The following is a 16,975-nucleotide window of genomic DNA, read 5'->3' on the forward strand; positions in this document are numbered from 1 at the left end:
TGTGTCTGTAGTCAAAACAGTCTTCCCTGCATAGAACTATGTCCATGCCAAGGCAGTGAAGACTGTGGTAACACTCTTGACGGAGATCATAATGAGGAACAAGATGATGATAATGATGTTGACTACTTGTACACATTTATTATGAAATTTTGTTTTACCCTTTAGATTGTTGTTGTGATGCTTTGAAGTCACAAAGAAAACCAATTTTATGTCTTGAAATAGAGTCATTAAGCTAACAGAAATGGTGGTATGTAACCTATCATTTAAATCAGCTTCTGTGACAGGAGGATAGCTAATGTGAGGCCAATTTTTAAAAAAGGCTTTAGAGGTGATCCCGGCAATAACAGGCTGGTGAGCCTGACTTCAGTACTGGGCAAATTGGTTGAAACTATAGTAAAGAACAGAATTATCAGACACATAGATGAAAACGGTTTGCTGGGGAAGAGCCAATATGACTGTTTGTAAAGGGAAATCATGCATCACCAATCTATTAGAATTCTTTGAGGGAGTCAACAAACATTTGGACAAGGGTGATCCAGTGGATATAGTGCACTTAGATTTTCAGAGAAAGCCTTTGACAAGGTCCCTCACCAAAGGCTCTTAAGTAAAGTAAGCTGTCATGGGATAAGAGGGAAGGTCCTCTCATGGATCGGTAACTGATTAAAATATAGGAAACAAAGGGTAGGAATAAATGGTCAGTTTTCAGAATGGAGAGAGGTAAATAGTGGTGTCCCCCAGGAGTCTGTACTGGGACCAAGTGCTGTTCAACATATTCATAAATTATTTGAAAAAAGGGGTAAACACTGAGGAGGCAAAATTTGCATACAATACAAAATTACTCAAGATAGTTAAGTCCAAAGCAGACTGCAAAGAGTTACAAAGATATCTCACAAAAATGGATGACTGGGCAACCAAGCGGCAGATGAAATTCAGTGTGGATAAATGCAAAGTAATGAACATTGGAAAACATAATCCCAACTATACATACAAAATGATGGGGTCTAAATTAGCTGTTGCCTCCCAAGAAGGAGATCTTGGAGTCATTTTGGATAGTTCTCTGAAAACATCCACTCAATTTACAGTGGCTGTCAAAAAAGCTAACAGAATGTTAGGAACCATTAGGAAAGAGATAGATAATAAGACAGAAAATATCATAATGACACTATATAAATCCATAGTAAGCCTTCATGCAGTTCTGATCACCCAATCTCAAAAAAACACATATTTTAATTGGAAAACGAACTGAGAAGAGCAAAAAAAATTATTAAGGGTCTGGAACAGGTCTTTTTGAGGAGAGATTTAAAAGATTGGGACTTGTCAGTTTGGAAAAGTGACAACTAAAAAGGGATATGATGGAGGATAGGTACTTCAATTGCTATTAACCAGGATGGTAAAGCAACCCCATCCTCTGAGTGTCCCTAGCCTCTGTTTGCCAGAAGTTGTGAGTGGATGAATCACTCAATTGCCTATTCTGTTCATTCTATCAGAAGCATCTGGCTTTGGCCACTGTCAGAAGACAGGATACTGGGCTAGATGGACCTTTAGTCTGACCCAGTATGGCCATTTTCATGGTGTTATGTTCAGAAACGAATGTAAATATTTCAAAGTGGTCATTTTAACATGTTGATGATATTATTGTTTAGCCCCATTTCTGTGGGAATGGCACCACTTGACAGCTCCACATCATACCTCATCTTAAAGATGATATAATAGGCTTTCAAATGATGTATGATGTGCACATATGTAGACAGGGTACATTGAGTTGATCAAATTGGTGATGTCTGCCACTCTCCTATTAAGTGAGAATTTCTCCTGTAGATCAAAGCTAAAATTCAGGACTGGTATTCACTATTACAAAGAGGAGAGGCCACCAAATTAGATACAACAAAGGCAAACCAGCAAATAAAATAGTAAACAGTGCCTTGTTATTAATCCATCTTAAAAGACGTATTGCAATAGAGCAAGTTACCCAGTGGCAGGACTGTTGCCCCATTGATTTCCAATGTGTTAGAACATGAGACATACATTGCAAGAGCTAAAATGATAACTAAGCCCTAACAGGATATCTGGATGGTAAGTTAGCTAACAGGATAACCAAGCTAATTGGATAGCTAGATAATATAATATCATTATCTGCTTAAGCTGTACGATGATATCCTAATTATGGGAGAAACTAGAGATATAGACTTATGCAATTTGGAAGCCATGCTAATCAGAAAGCAAGGCCATGGCCAGAAACCAATGCAAAGCAAACAGACATTCTTTCAGATATAGGACACAGAATTGTTGCTGAAGAAATAAATGTAATTAAGGGGGAAAAAATCCAGAAACTATTAAATTAACACTGGCACCATCCAAGCTGCAAGCCATGCGATGGAAAATTAATTTCAGGCTTTTCTGCTGCACAGCACTAGCCATTATTATGTACAGACATTCCTTGGTGAAGGTTGTAACTAAGGCTGAGCAAAAAATTTTCACCAAAATGATCTTTTGGGGATTGTTATTTTTGAAACACAGAATGGCTTTCTAATTACATTAAATGTTTGGGTGAGTGGGAGGGAGTGAATTTCCTATTTTGTCAAAACGTCTTATTCAAAACCCTCCAAATGTTTTGATTTTCAGTGACCAAAAATCAAATATTTTGTTGATGAAAACCCAAAAAAATTCAAAGGAAATTTTCATTTTTATCAAAAATGTTCTCCAGGGAAAGATGTCCATGCCAACTCCGATTATAACTAGCTTTCCATTCTAAGCTAGATTTGGAAACATCTCACCAGATTCCCAAACAATCCAATCTGCTGAAATTTCTCAGGTGTGTCTTTCTGCCAGAGGACAATCAGCTTTCAGGTTAATAAAGTCTGTAGCTTGATCCTGAGGTTATAAACCAAATGGAAGTTAGAAACATGAGAGGCTTTTTGCTTTTCCAAAATGCCTTGACAAACCACCAGGAAATGCACAATAGGAAGTAGTTAGTAGGACTTTTCTTCTCTCTCTGACTCATATGGTATTCTTACATGCATATTGTACCTTTCCCTCCAAAGTGCTTTATTAACTGTGCCCCAAATCTTTGCCTGCAGATAAGGAGCACACTGTGCAACTCAAGAGTAAGGAGGTATGTTGAGCCACCTTTTGGGTCCCCTGATCCTGCAGCTGCTGTTTGCTTTTTGCTGCAGCCTGGTGACTACTCTTTTGCCAGCTGCTTATGGTCCCAAGAAACCATAATGGCAGCCAGGTATCAGACAGACTTAAGGGAACTCTGGGCATAGCCTTTTTTTCCCTGGCTGGCCATGCCTCCAATTCAGCAACAGGGAGGGGGATGGCTTAGCAGTTGGTATGCTGGTTCTGTGATACACAGGATCCCCCTATGCTGGGATAATCTTCCCCTGGCTGGGTATATCTACCATGCAGAATCACATAGTAAGGCCCTAACGTAGAAAGAATCTGGCCTTGTACTTCCATCACTCTACTGTGAACCATGGCAGTTTTTAATAGTGAACAGCACCATTACACAATCACTGAGGGCAGGGCATGAAATAGAACATGCGTCCAATTAAAATTGCAGCAAGAATATTGGGAGGAAGGAGCTAATTACTGCTTTTGGCAGTTGGCCAGTATACCACAGTGAACATTGCTACTTTTACAAATAGCCCAAATAGGGCTCTAAAGACTACTACAGCCTCAGTTTTTTGTCTCATCCAAAAGAAAATCTCCATCCCCTGTCACTATTGGCTCAATACTGAGTTAGAAGACCACCACCACTAACACAGCTTCCTACCACTTCTAGGACATCCCCAATCTACATGCTGACTAGTAGAGATAAAAGATTTCAGGTGTGGCAGTTTTCAGTCAGAAAATGCTGATTTGATGGAATCTAAACATTCTGGGGGCATACGTTGATTTGTCAAAACTTTAAACGAAACTAGTTCCCTGCCTGGCTGTCCAGCTCCCTGGTGCACTGGACTCCCAGGCTGCTTGGCTCCCCAAGATCAGGGCCGGCTCCAGGTACCAGCTTCTCAAGCAGGTGCTTGGGGCGGCCGCTCCAGAGAGGGGCGGCACGTCCAGGTATTCGGCGGCAATTCGGCGGACGGTCCCTCACTCCGCCTGGGAGTGAAGGACCTCCCGCCAAATTGCCGCCGCAGATCACGATCACGGCTTTTGTTTATTTGTTTGTTTTGGCTGCTTGGGGCGGCCAAAACCCTGGAGCCGGCCCTGCCCAAGATATAGGCAGTTGGGAACTGGGACTCTCTAGAAAACCCCAGGGCTCCAAGTGGCTGGCTGGCTTGGCACAACAGACTTTTTTAATCTTGGGTGTCAGAAACCTGCATGCTAGCCTGACAGCCATAAGGCCAGTGCCCACTTCTCTGCTCCCTCACTGATCTGCTAAACACATTCCCTCTGTCCTCAAGCAGCCTTTGGAGACTGAGCTAACAGTCCCACATCCCTTTCCCACTCAGAAGTATTTGCTTCCTGTCTTCGCGCTTCAGCTCTAACAAACATTTTCAATCAAAGTGGAGAGTAAATGACATTGGTTTCAGATAATTTCTCTGTGCCTTCATTTCTCCATGGTTCTGTGATGTTCTTTCCTGGCTCCAAATTCTCTCCCACTGGCCCTTTCATTCAAGAGCTAGTTTCAGCTGGATTTTTTTTAGTTCTCTGTGTTAGAATCAGTCACAGATTGATTTGCAAACAGAAAACTGAAGAGTTCCTGCCCCTCTCAAGGAGATTCATGCCAAAATTACATGAACTGAGCCTCCAGCTGGCATTTGCGGCATGCGCTAGCAGTGATTTTGGCCACATCTGCAGCCTTTGCTAGTGGACTAATGAACACATAGGAGGTGTTCACAAGCTGAAGTAACAATCGGGAAATCCAGTGAGAGCTGGCACAGCTCGGTAGGTTTGGACACCACTGCTTCAAGTGATCCTTGGCTCTAGTGTCTGTGCATTTTCTCAGCCTGAGCTTCTGAGATGAATGACTCTGAAGTTCCCAAAAGAAGTTTCATTGTCTTATACCTGATCTCACCATTGTGGTGTATTTAAAAACTGTGTTGAAATTGTAGACTCTCGCTTAAATTTCAGGGATGCGTGTATCTAGCAGCAGTCAGTTTGCTGCAAGCCTAGAGTGAGGTGAGGTGAGTTGTGCCTTTGATTTAGTGAGCAGCCTGATTTTTCTCTATGTGTCTTGTGTGTTATCACTCCAAATTCTAAGAAAGTAGTGTCATACTGCAACCTTCCAGCAAGAGCCTTTTATGTTTTTATCTAACTTCTCTGTGTGTGTGCTGTCAACATAAAAAGCCATGAAAACGTGAATCATTCCTGATTTGTTCAGAAGGTTCAACTCATGAACTTTAGCAAAACTTTTGGTCCCTGTCTTGAGTTTCAAGTTGTAAGGACACCACAAGCCAAGTGATTTTTCCATGATTTGTGGATTTTGTAGTACAAGTTTCATACCTCAGTCAAATTTCATACTTCTGGGCATAAGTTGATTGCCTGTCTGGCTTAAGAAGGAAATTTCCCCTTAGAAGTAGGTGAGCCAAGGAGAGTGTTGATCTAAAGGGGGAAAATTGAAATCTGCAGTCCAGAAACCGATTTGGTCAAGCTGCCAATCCGTCAGTGGAAACATTTAATTTGAGATCACCCTTACCTCTGGGCATGAGGAGAAGGAATTTCATGAAACAACCTTGCAGTCTTCACCAGAAGCACACAAGTGTTAGTCTCCATAGGGATGGCTGGTGGAAGTAGGCCAATCCCAGGAACAGGCTCTCTGTTGCATTACTGGAAAACAGGATTTTGGTGGGACTTTGGGGACTTTTTTTTCCTTTCTTATATTTTTGGATGTTGTAACCTTGAAGAAGTGGCAGTTCATAGTTATTTGGTTTGCCAAGGTGCTGGACTAGACAGACCAATGATTGGCTCCATTATGAGTAACCCTCTCTTCACCATCCTCCAAAGCATGAGCTACTTTAATGGCACTAGTTATTGTCAAAAAATGTGGTCTGTAGGAAGCAGAAGGCAGATGATTCTGGGCATTTCTGCTGCAGATGTGCTGTCTGTGGCTGGAGTTACTTACTAGCTGGGGTTTCCATAGACTGAAATCAGCCATAAACTTCCAGTCCAATCTATTTTGGGAAAATAACAAAACAAGACCCAACAAAAGCAGAAGCTACATGGGAGAGCACAGAGTGTGCAACTCCCCCATAGCTGAGGTTGCTAGACAGACTCTTGGAGTGTAGTCAGTGATCCATGCCATGACTGCTAACTCCAGGCCAGGACATAGGGAGATGTTAGGTAGGTCAGTCTGTGATCCAGAGAAAATCACAGGTCTGTCTGTCTGCAGCAGCCTCAATCAAGAATCCCCTTTATATTCATTACAGCTGAGTCCTGTCTCTTCCCAGCTGCAAGGGACATTAGCACTCACCCTCTCAGCCCCTCCAGATGGACTCTTCCCACTCACAGGTGCTTGACTTTCTTCCTAAGTGGGGCAGCCAAAGCTGTCTCCAGTGGGAGGCAATCAGCTGAGCTGTCATCTGCCCCTCTGTCACACTCCTCCATCAGGAGTGCCGGCCTGGATGGAACTCTGGATCCTGCCTTACTCACCCCTTGCTGGGCTCAGGTGCTAATGGACACATCACACCTGGGCTGGAGCACACTCTGATGACACATTCCTGGTGCAGAGGGAGCAGGCTATCAGCTTCTTATGAGAGCAACCGGTTTTGTCCAGCCCTTGGCAGCAGGGTGTGTATCTCTTCAGCACCCTTTCCCCAAACAGGCTCAGCTCTGGCTGCAACCTGCACTCTGAAAGACAGTTATATAACGCAGGAATTCGGGCCCCATTACAAAAATGCTCCAGTGCAGTATCAGGCCAGCTATGTTTCTTGCAATAATGAGGCGTCCAATCCAACGTTCCCTCTCCATCCCGCCCCACCCCCGAGCCTGTGGATCCCTCCCCCTCCTCCTTCCTGTCTGCAGCACACTATTTGTTTATTATTTTCATCTCCCTTATGAGAGCCATCCTGTATTTTTCCCACTTTCTCCTCCTCCTCCAACCTCACCCTGGCCTTCAACCATTGGCTGTAGTGCTGGTGTCCGGGGGCACCAAGGGACCGCTATATAACTAACCACCCCATTCAAAGCCACTACAGCAGGTAATGAGCAGTCAGTCTCGGCGACAGCATCCTTTCCCAGCTCATGCACATTAAAGAAAATTCTGGGATCCAACATCTTTGGGGCCTCCAGACCAAGCCCAGCTGCCTATCCAGAAAGAAGGAGCCATTAGAGTGAATGAAATTAACCCAAGGAGCCTCTGAGTTCCTAAGGACGAGGAAGGTAACTTAATTCTGACGAAGGCTATGTAGTTCCATGCTGTGTTTTGCAAACAAGCCAATCCAACAACTGAACCTCCTAATAAGAACTTTTGCATGTTTGAATGTCATTTTCCCTCTCTCTCCCCCCCATCCCTCCTCTGGATGATAAGCTAAAAAGGAGGTTGAGAACTGCTCAAGATGTTCCTGAGATGTGTATGAGAAAGAGGGTGCGAGCAATAAGTCTTTTGGAAAGCAAGCAAGGGAGTTCAGCAGTTTATAGGGCAAACTCTGCATTTGTCTCTTGTTTGTGTAGGAACCTGATTGTTTTCAGACCCAATAGACAGCTGGGCATGTGATGTTAATACGCTGCCCTTTATTTCAGTTATCTTTCATGCCAATAGGTGTTTATCTCCAGAAAGGTTCTTACCCTGTTGTCTGCTCCATAATACGTCAGGTTTGTCCAGGAAGAGCACACACTGGCAGTGCTGCTGGCTAAAGTAGGTACATACAGCTGTCCCCCTGAAATCAGCATGCCATCACACAGCAGGTAGATAAGGGAAAGGCTGCATCGAAGTGAATGGCTAACTAAGGCTCTAGTGGGTTTATCCTTATCTCAAGAGAGGTCTTAATTCCCAGGCTTATGCCACCTCTGGGATGCTAGCATTCTGTATGGGGTGGGGCTGTGGTGATTTTTGCTCCATTTGTGGCTAGCTTCCCATCTGAAAACTGTTTTAATGAAGGCTACCTCAGGAGTGTAAACAGACCACAACCTTATGTGGATTCATTTATGCTCTGTAGCCTCATCCCAAGCGCAGCAATTAGAGAGTTGTCTGGAGATGGATGCTGATATTTTTACACATATGGTGTATATACCAATGTGAGGGTCTTATTGCAAAAAAATTCTAACGTTCAAGAATATCAGGTGACTCGTTTGAGGAGTCTAGTTCCAGCTTGGTACAAGTATAATTCTAATCTATGTTTCATGCTATTTAGAAGGAAATGGACTGGTAGTTTAGGCACAAAGGTGCTACACCAGCAGCTAGTTTAAATCGGCACAGCTGCACAACACTCAGAATCTGGCCCAACTGTGTTGGGGGGAGGGTTACACAACTAGATTGTAATAGAAGTGTTTTCATCAATTGTTTTAGTCCAAACAGTTTTTGTTTGCATTTAAATGTTTCCCTGCAGTGTTGACAATGCAAACATTGCAGCAATGCACTAGTGCATGAGACACAGAAAGTGATACTGACCAGTCTATTTTCATTGTTGGAGCTGAGTGAAATGCAAGAATTACATTGGAAAAAAAAAACAAACAAAAAAAACACAAAATCGGAAAGGAACTATTAGGCGAAAGCCCATTAGGATTTAGTAGGAAATGCTGCTAACCTTTGAATAACATTTTTAACCAACCCACAGATTTCTAGCGCAAGGATATAATTTTCTGTTACCATCTACAAAATGGTTTAAAGATTCTACAGAGAGGATCTCACTCTCCATTAAATTCTCTAGCTTTCTACAGAAATTTCTGTAGATCACTGTTGAATTTCTAGAGAACCGTATTGGTTTAAGTCCTATTACTTTTCCAAAAAAAGAATGTAAATGATTCCGTCAGTATGGTAGTTAATGGAGTTGTTAGTAAAACCAGAATGATTATTTTTTTATTATGAGGAGTATAGCATGGTCCAGGGATTTTACCCTTGGCTTTTTAAGTTGACTTGCTGGGTGTCCTTGGACAATTTTCTTCCCATCTGTGCCTCAATTACCCCATCTGTAAAATTAGGATAATGAAGGATGGACCATATCCTGCACCTATTAGTCCTAAAAAGAGATGTTACAATGATTACTTATCTGGATGGTGAAAAAATTGATGGGGCACTTTGACTTCTTCTCCTCTATCATAAGCAGTTACAATACAAAAAAATTGTCTTTAAAAAGTATCTTTTATTACTAATCCCTTTAATGAACTCTACAGCAATTTGAATTTTCCAACATCACTTAGAAGATCCATTCTGTGATTAAAAGATTTGATTAATTTTTTATTATCCATTATTTGGCATATAATGAGAAACAAATGCTATAATCTCCTCCCAAAGTTGTTTGTTTACTATTTAAACTACCAAGGACTCAATTGCCTTTAGGATTAGGGTGTTAAAAGGAAGGAGAAACACTTTGTGGAATGGTTCAATTTCGGTGAACTTCCAGCGGAACATAAGCAGAGTACAGACTGCCCCAGAACTTCTGAGCCCAGGGCTTCTAAGGTCTGCAACTCTAGGTCAGCTGGCTATCTAGGCTCCCTGCCTCCCAACAAGTGTGTTGTTAGTTTCACTGCAGCTATTCAATGGTGGGCAGTTGTGAAACCGACAAGAATCAATCCATTTCGGTCAGCAGTGACTGCAGGTGGGCAACAGGGAATCCAGGAGCATATTTAATTTCAGAAACACTAATCTTTGTGGGATTTCAGTTCTATAAAAATGCTCTAGTTTTAGCTTTTTTGTCCAAATTCAATATAGAAAGGGGAAAAAACACCCCCTCCTTCTACCTCTCCTGGGCCTTCCCTATTCTGAGACCAAGCAGCGCACCTTGTCACTACCCTTTACATCCCTCCCAGTCCCTGGCCCTCATCTCCATGCCCCCACTCCATACCCCTTTCCTGGAATCTTGGCCTGCCACATTTCTCCTTTCACCCCATCCCTTACCAGTACTCTGAATATCCCTGTCACAAATGGTGCCCATAATTTAACAAGCAACTTGCTGGAGGTTATAGTCTTACTGTGACTCCTACTGAAGTCAAAGCTCCCCTTGACTTTACTGGAGGAGAGATCAAGCCCTATACCACTTTGTACAATGTTAAATACAGAAGGCCAAGTTCATATCTATTTATCTAATCAGCAAGGTATTGCCCTGGTACATCACAGGTGTTAACTGTGTTATATTTGGCTCAGTCTGTTGTATGGTGGACTGTAGTTATCTAAAACTTATTTTATAATTGCAATTAGCTAAAGCAGGAGGAAGGATGGTCATGTAATTATGGCAATTGTGTAGGAGTCAGGAGACCTGAACTGTAATCCTGGCTCCACCATGGTTTTGTTGTGTGTGTTTGGAGAAGTCACGTGCTATCTGTGCCATTTTTCTCCTCTGTACTATTAACCTACAACCTGGGACATTGTGAGGTTAAATGGCTCAGTGTTTTGAAATCCTGAGATGTGCGCACTGCTATTGTAAAACAGTGGCCATGAGCTGGGAAGTGGAATAAGCACTAATGTGTATTATTTGCTTTATGGGAGCACCTAGAGGTCTCAACTGGGAGGTGAGCACCACTCTGCTATCATTCATCAAAGCAGCATATTGCTTTGGGAGAGTTACATGTATCTGCTAATATTTAACATGAATATTGTGGGAGATTCTGAAATTAAGTATTGCAATTAAAGAACTATACCAATAGAGGGGGAAAATATTCCCCCACCATATTAATTGGTATTAAATGTTTGATTTAAACATACCGTAGTGGGAGAAAATCTTGTGGTCTATTCCCAGCAAATGTGGTCTATTCAGGGATGGATTCAGCCACATGGTTTCTTTTAGTACTACAGGGAGCCAGGGAGTGATTAAAATGTGCACGGAGCATGCTGAAAATGGATCTTTAGCTGCTTCATGACTGCCTCACACAGCTGAGATGTTGGACAAATCTCTACTGGCTGGCTGCAATGCCTACTGAAGACCATGGGAATATCTCCATTAGCCTCAGGTCCAGTTCCAATGGGACAGTGGACACTTCAGAGACTGTCATAATGCAGTGCTGTTGTGTGGGATGTGGAGAAGGGGTTTACATCGGGTGTTACCAAGGCTATCAAAGAGGAAGGAAGATCCATTGGTTAGGGTGTTAGCCTGGGATGTGCAAAACCCAGGTTCAACTCCCTGCTCTCCCAGGCACTTCCTGTGTGACTTGGGGCAAGTCATCTCATCTCACTGGCCTCAGTTTCCCCTCTATACAATGGAAATAACAACACTTCCCTGCTACACAGGGGAGTTGTGAAGATAAGTATATATTAAAGATTGTAAGGCACTCAGATACTATGGTGATGCCTAAGCTAGATGGATATTACTGCTGCTCTCTTACCGACTAGCATTTCTTCTGGGTTTTGGAATCAGAGAAGATTGTTTAGAGATAAACTCGGATGTAATTATCTGAGACCAAATTATAGATGGAAGGAGTGTGGGGGCATCAGATGACAGCCAGCAAGATATAAAAGGCAGGCCTGAGATCAGTGCTTGTTGGCAAACCTCAGATTCACAGCATTCAATCTGGTTTTGTTCTGAGAGCAATAGGACATAGAATTCTTAACAGGAGACTGGCCTATTCTGCATTGGTTCTTGTAACAATGATAACTCTTAGCTAGCAAATTTCAACCACAGGTCTCAGAGTACCTTATAAGTGAGGGCATTAGTTACATTTTACAGACAGGGAAACTGAGTCACTGATGAGTGAAGTGACTTGACTGAGGTCAGACAGCCAATCAGTGGCTGAGCCTGACTGTTAAGCCTTCACCGGGCCAGGCTGAGAAGAAACATCTGTTTGTATTTCACACACTGAAGACGCTTTGTATCAAACACATCCCAAAGTGCTCTACAGACTATATGAAGCACTCTGCCCACCACTTCAATGCAGCAACCTCGAGAGGGAATTTTCTGGGAAAATTCACAGTGCAATTAAAAGCCACTTTTCTGAAGAAAAGTGTTTTGACATAACATTTTAAATCAACTGCAGTAATTACCTGGTTTGGAAATGAACCCAGACCTGGGGTTCACACCCTTACACTTGTGACAAGTGCCATGGGATTTTCACTGACCACATCACTGGTTCATACTTCATCCGATATATTGCACCACCTGTGGCACAGTGCAGCACACAGCTGTTAGCCCATTTCTGGTCTGAAGTGAAGAATGCCAACTGCAATACTGAATCAACACCACCACTTGAAATAAAACCAATGTTTGTTGTTGACAGCAGACCTCAAAGTACAATATAGCTCCATTTAACCAGTCTCTGGACTACTCATGATCCATTAATCAATGTGCATCATGTATTGTCTCCCTAAGTCTTTGGGAAGATAGGACTTCTATTGTACTGAGCAAACTGGCCCCGGTTAACTTGGCTCACTTGAGATCTAAGCTTAAGGTGATATAGCTGCAATACACAAAAGAAATCATTTTACAAGGGGAATAAGGATTGGGCAGTGCCTGAGGGGCAAAGGCTTTTTGCCGAAATACTGAATTAAAGGATTTCAGACACAGCAGCATTTTTTGTATTTAAGATATTTAAAGAGGTTAGTCCATGTTAGATTCAGTGACTCCAATTCAAGGGTGTCTACTGCTCTGAGGATGGACTGGATCCAAAGCCAGTGTAGTCAGACTTCCACTGACTACACTGAACTTTTGGTCAGGCCCTATAAGAATAATGACAGTGGGGTTTCTTTGCTGATTCATCATTCAATTCCTCAATTTCATCATGCTTCCCCTTCCCTCATAACTGTTTCCCCCTCATTCCTTCTCTGCAGGAGAAGCCAAGACTCAAACAGACATTCATACTGCTGCAAGCAAATGCACATAGGAATCTGGCTGGGGTTTGGTGTTCCATCCTCAATGGCTAGAATCCCAACTTCTGTAGTACTAGCCATTTGCCTGACTTGCCTCTTCTCAAGCGTCTGCAGTCAGACCCCGAGGAACGTCAAGGAGAGCACGATTCCATTGAAGGTTCTACACCAGGAGCAGGATTACAGTCTTGTCCAATCGAGCTTGTTCCAGGATGTCAGAGCCTCCTCCAACCAGTCAAATGACATCCCTGGGAATGCCCAGTCAGAGCTACCTCTGCCCACTATGTGCATAAAGCCTGCTGAAATCAGACACATCTTCAAGTACATCAATACCATCGTGTCCTGCACCATCTTCATGGTGGGCATCATCGGCAACTCCACCCTGCTGAGGATCATTTACAAGAACAAATGCATGAGGAATGGGCCCAATGTCCTCATTGCTAGCTTGGCTCTTGGGGACCTTCTCTACATCCTCATAGCTCTTCCCATCAATGTGTACAAGGTAGGCACCATGGGGCATTAATAATCTTGCCATCTGGGGAGGTGGCAAGGGGGATTTCACCCTCCCACAATACAGTGCTCAGATCCTACCATGATGAATACCTGGACAGATAACACTGGTTTGGGTGGCCAATGCACACCAAGAGGTATGATAACTATATACAAGTATCTGAAGCAACTGTCAGAGAACCACTGTGCCAGTGGAGAAGGCATTGGGTGGGGACCCAAGAAACTTGGGTTCTCTTCTTAGGTCTGCCACTGACCTACTATGGGCAAGTCACTAAAGTCTCGGAGCCTCCGTTGTCCTTATCTATCTTGCGAGTAAATTCTTTGGCAGGGAATGTCTCTCCCTACAGACAGGGCTTAGCACAATACAGTCATGGCCAAGACCTTGAAATGCTATTAGAGCAATGAGTGCCACCTGGTGCAGAGATGGATTCTAGGGTGGTGAAGGAAGACACAATTAGGAAAATGAAATTATTTGAAGAAACAGACAGGCCACACATCAGATGGGAGGTTGATTGGACCAATGAACAATCTCTCCAGGGAAGAGGTAAAAATTACTCAGCAGCAGACTGGAGAACAATTCTGTACTGACCAGGGGGCAGACTAGCCTACTAGTCAAAGCAAAGACTGCTGTACTGGGGGGAGATGGGGTCAAATGGGGCCTTCCCCCAGTCCCAAAAATGCTCTCTGGGCACTAGGGCACACACACTCACCCACTGGATGGCAGGTGGAGAGAAGCAGAGGAAAAGAGATAGGGAGGGGAAGGGGCAGATGCACCCAAAGCAGGGACCTCTAGACATTGGGAGAACTTTCTTCTCTTCTGCCTGGACTGTCTCTGCCCTGTGCTAATCGGCTCTTGGCTCCAGCCCTCTCCTTCCCCTCCCTCACAATCTCTGCACCTCAGCTTCTCACCACGCGTGCACATCTTACCTCTTCTCTGCCCTGTCCCCTCACCCCCTTCTCTTCAATGGCCCCTCTCCTTCACTTCTCTTTCCATTTAGCTGATTCACACCTATGGAAAAGTACCTAAAAACAAAACAGTAAGACTACCATGCCATTTGCTGCCATATCAATCACTCTTGCTGGCATGTTCTACATCTTCCCTCACCCCATTCTATCTGCTCTGTTTAGACTGTGAGCTCTTTGGGGGCAGGGAATGTCTGCTACTCAGTGTTTGCACAGCACTTAGCACAATGGAGCCCCACTCTTGGTTGGCTGTTAGGCACTGCCAAAATAAACCTGGTTAATAATAATTAGCAAGAGGTGACAAATCCTCAGGTTTCCTGTGGGTTCTGGAGGTCTATGGGATGCAGTAAATATCCTATGTGTCCTGCTGCAGAGGGAGAGTCACAAAACCTGAGATTTGTTCCCAACTCCGTACAATTGTGGTCATATCACTTCCCCTCTCCATGCCTTAGTATCCCCATTGATAAAATCTTTAAGTGCAAAGGTAGATGAGCGTTACTGAGCAAAATGGATAGATCATGCCAAGTGTCATTTCTGAGCAGGAAGGCGTGTTCTGAGATAAGGGGGAGTGAGAGTATACATCCTTCAATTAGTGTGATGCCCTTCTAAATCACTATTTCCATAGATTCCAAGGCCAGCAGGGACCATTGTGACCATCTAGTCTGACCCCCTGGATAACACAGCCTAGAGAACTGCCCCACAATGTGTGTATATGTTATACAACTGTGCACTGAGCAACTGCAGGATGTTTTCTTAAGCCCTGCAGTGGTGCTGGAACAACTTTTATAGTGGGGGTTCTGAAGGCGGAAGCCATATACACCGCTCCCTCGATATAACACGACCCGATATAGCACGAATTCGGATAGAACGCGGTAAAGCGGCGCTCCGGGGGGGGGCTGCGCACTCCGGTGGATCTAAGCAAGTTCGATATAACGCGGTTTCACCTATAACGCGGTAAGATTTTTTGGCTCCCAAGGACAGCGTTATATCAAGGTAGAAGTGTATTTGGGTTGTTATTACCACTTGAAGACGGGGTGCGGCAGCATGCCAGCAGCCCTACTCCCAGCAGCCCTAGTTCCAGCATCTCTCTCCCTGGAGAGAGAATAACCTGGGATCCAATAACTCAGTTTATTCCTGCTGAGTAAAATTTTTAGCATCCTTCTTCATTTAAAAATACCTATCAAGGTTGGAGTCATTTTTGAATCTCTTCCATATAATGAGCTGGACGTGTCAGACAGAAAAACTCAGAGGCAAATATGAATGGCAGCAAATTCAAGGGTAGGTAAACACACACAGTTTGAATCAACCAACCCTTTGGGGTAGAACTCACCTGTGCACACTTAAACATCGAACAGGTTGCAAGGGAGAGCAAGTGATAGAGCACGCTTATCTGCAGTGCAGCGAGGACCTCTAATGTGAGTGAGAAGATGTCCTCTTCTGTGAGCACAGGGGATATTCAAGTACAGGTTTGACAAATAGCTGTCAGGGATGGTCTAGGTTTATTTAATCCTGCCTCAGTGCAGGGGGGATGGACGAAAGAAGCCTCTTGAGGTACCTTTTATACTTGGCTGGTGCCCCTGGACCCATACATGTTTGCTTTCAAGGAGGCTCTGGAGAAATTGCTCCAGTATTATGATGTCTATTATCTCCCCTGTACTTCAGGTGTCCAGTCATAGCCAACGGTAGGGTTACCATACGTCTGTTTTTTCCCGGACACGTCCGGCTTTTCGGCAATCAAACCACCGTCTGGGGGGGAATTGCCAAAAAGCCGAACATGTCCGGGAAAATGCCGGCCGGGCACTTCCCCTCCCGCGGCTGCTCTGCTCCTCTCCTGACTCTTCGGCTCTGTTTAAGAGCCGAGCGCTACAGGCTTTGGGCAGCCCCCATGCCTCTGGACCCTGCGCAGCCGGAGCCCGGGAGGGGAAGTGCCCAGCCGGGGGCGCAGGGTCTGGAGGCATAGGGGCTGCCCGAAGCCCAAGCGCTACCGGCTTCACGGTTTGCCGGGCAGCCTCCAGACCCTGCGCCCCCGGCTGGGCACTTCCCCTCCCGGGCTCCAGCTGCGCTGGGGAAGCGCTGGCCGGGGGCGCAGGGTCTGGGGGCTGCCCGGCAAACCGTGAAGCCGGTAGCACTTGGGCAGCCCTTTTCACGTGGCTGGGAGTGGGAGGAAGGAGGGGGTGGAGTCAGGGCGTGGTTGGGGCGGGGCTGGGGAAATGGACGGGGCCAGGGCCCATGGAGGGTCCTCTTTTTTTATTTGTTAAATATGGTAACCCTAGCCAACGGGTTGCCCAGTCTGTCCATTTTTGTGCAATGGCTCAGGACTGCACACCCGCAGTCCATCTAACAGCATGAAATTTTGTCTATATTTTTTGCCCAACAACCCAACCCTGTCCAGGACAGCCACCTTCACTGTATCATAGTCCCAGGCCTGTCCTTCATTCAGGGCCATATAGGCCGCCTGACAAGTAGGGTGCCACTCAGAGGGCCCATGATCTCTTAGCCCATCTGGCTCCCATTGCTACTCTCTCGAGTAGTGGGCATTCAGAAGTGGAATAAGATGGGCTGATGATGATGATGATGGCACTGCATTAGGAGAGTTCTGTGGGTTAGGGG

At 44.6% G+C, this 16,975-nt stretch overlaps 1 protein-coding gene across 3 annotated transcripts in view; it reads left to right on the forward strand.

Annotated features, from left to right (window-relative positions):
- Positions 1-7,026: 7,026 nt before the first annotated feature.
- The window catches only part of LOC128843751 (endothelin receptor type B-like), a 37,775-nt gene continuing 27,826 nt past the window's right edge, over positions 7,027-16,975 (forward strand). For all 3 annotated transcript variants that reach the window (XM_054040848.1, XM_054040849.1, XM_054040850.1), the window contains exons 1-2: positions 7,027-7,323; positions 12,857-13,394. In XM_054040848.1, the coding sequence (XP_053896823.1) occupies positions 12,900-13,394 (495 nt within the window). In that variant the 5' untranslated portion in view covers positions 7,027-7,323; positions 12,857-12,899. The remainder of the gene's footprint in view (positions 7,324-12,856; positions 13,395-16,975) is intronic.

Source organism: Malaclemys terrapin, chromosome 9 (assembly GCF_027887155.1).
Source record: "Malaclemys terrapin pileata isolate rMalTer1 chromosome 9, rMalTer1.hap1, whole genome shotgun sequence".
NCBI classification, from domain to species: domain Eukaryota; kingdom Metazoa; phylum Chordata; order Testudines; family Emydidae; genus Malaclemys; species Malaclemys terrapin.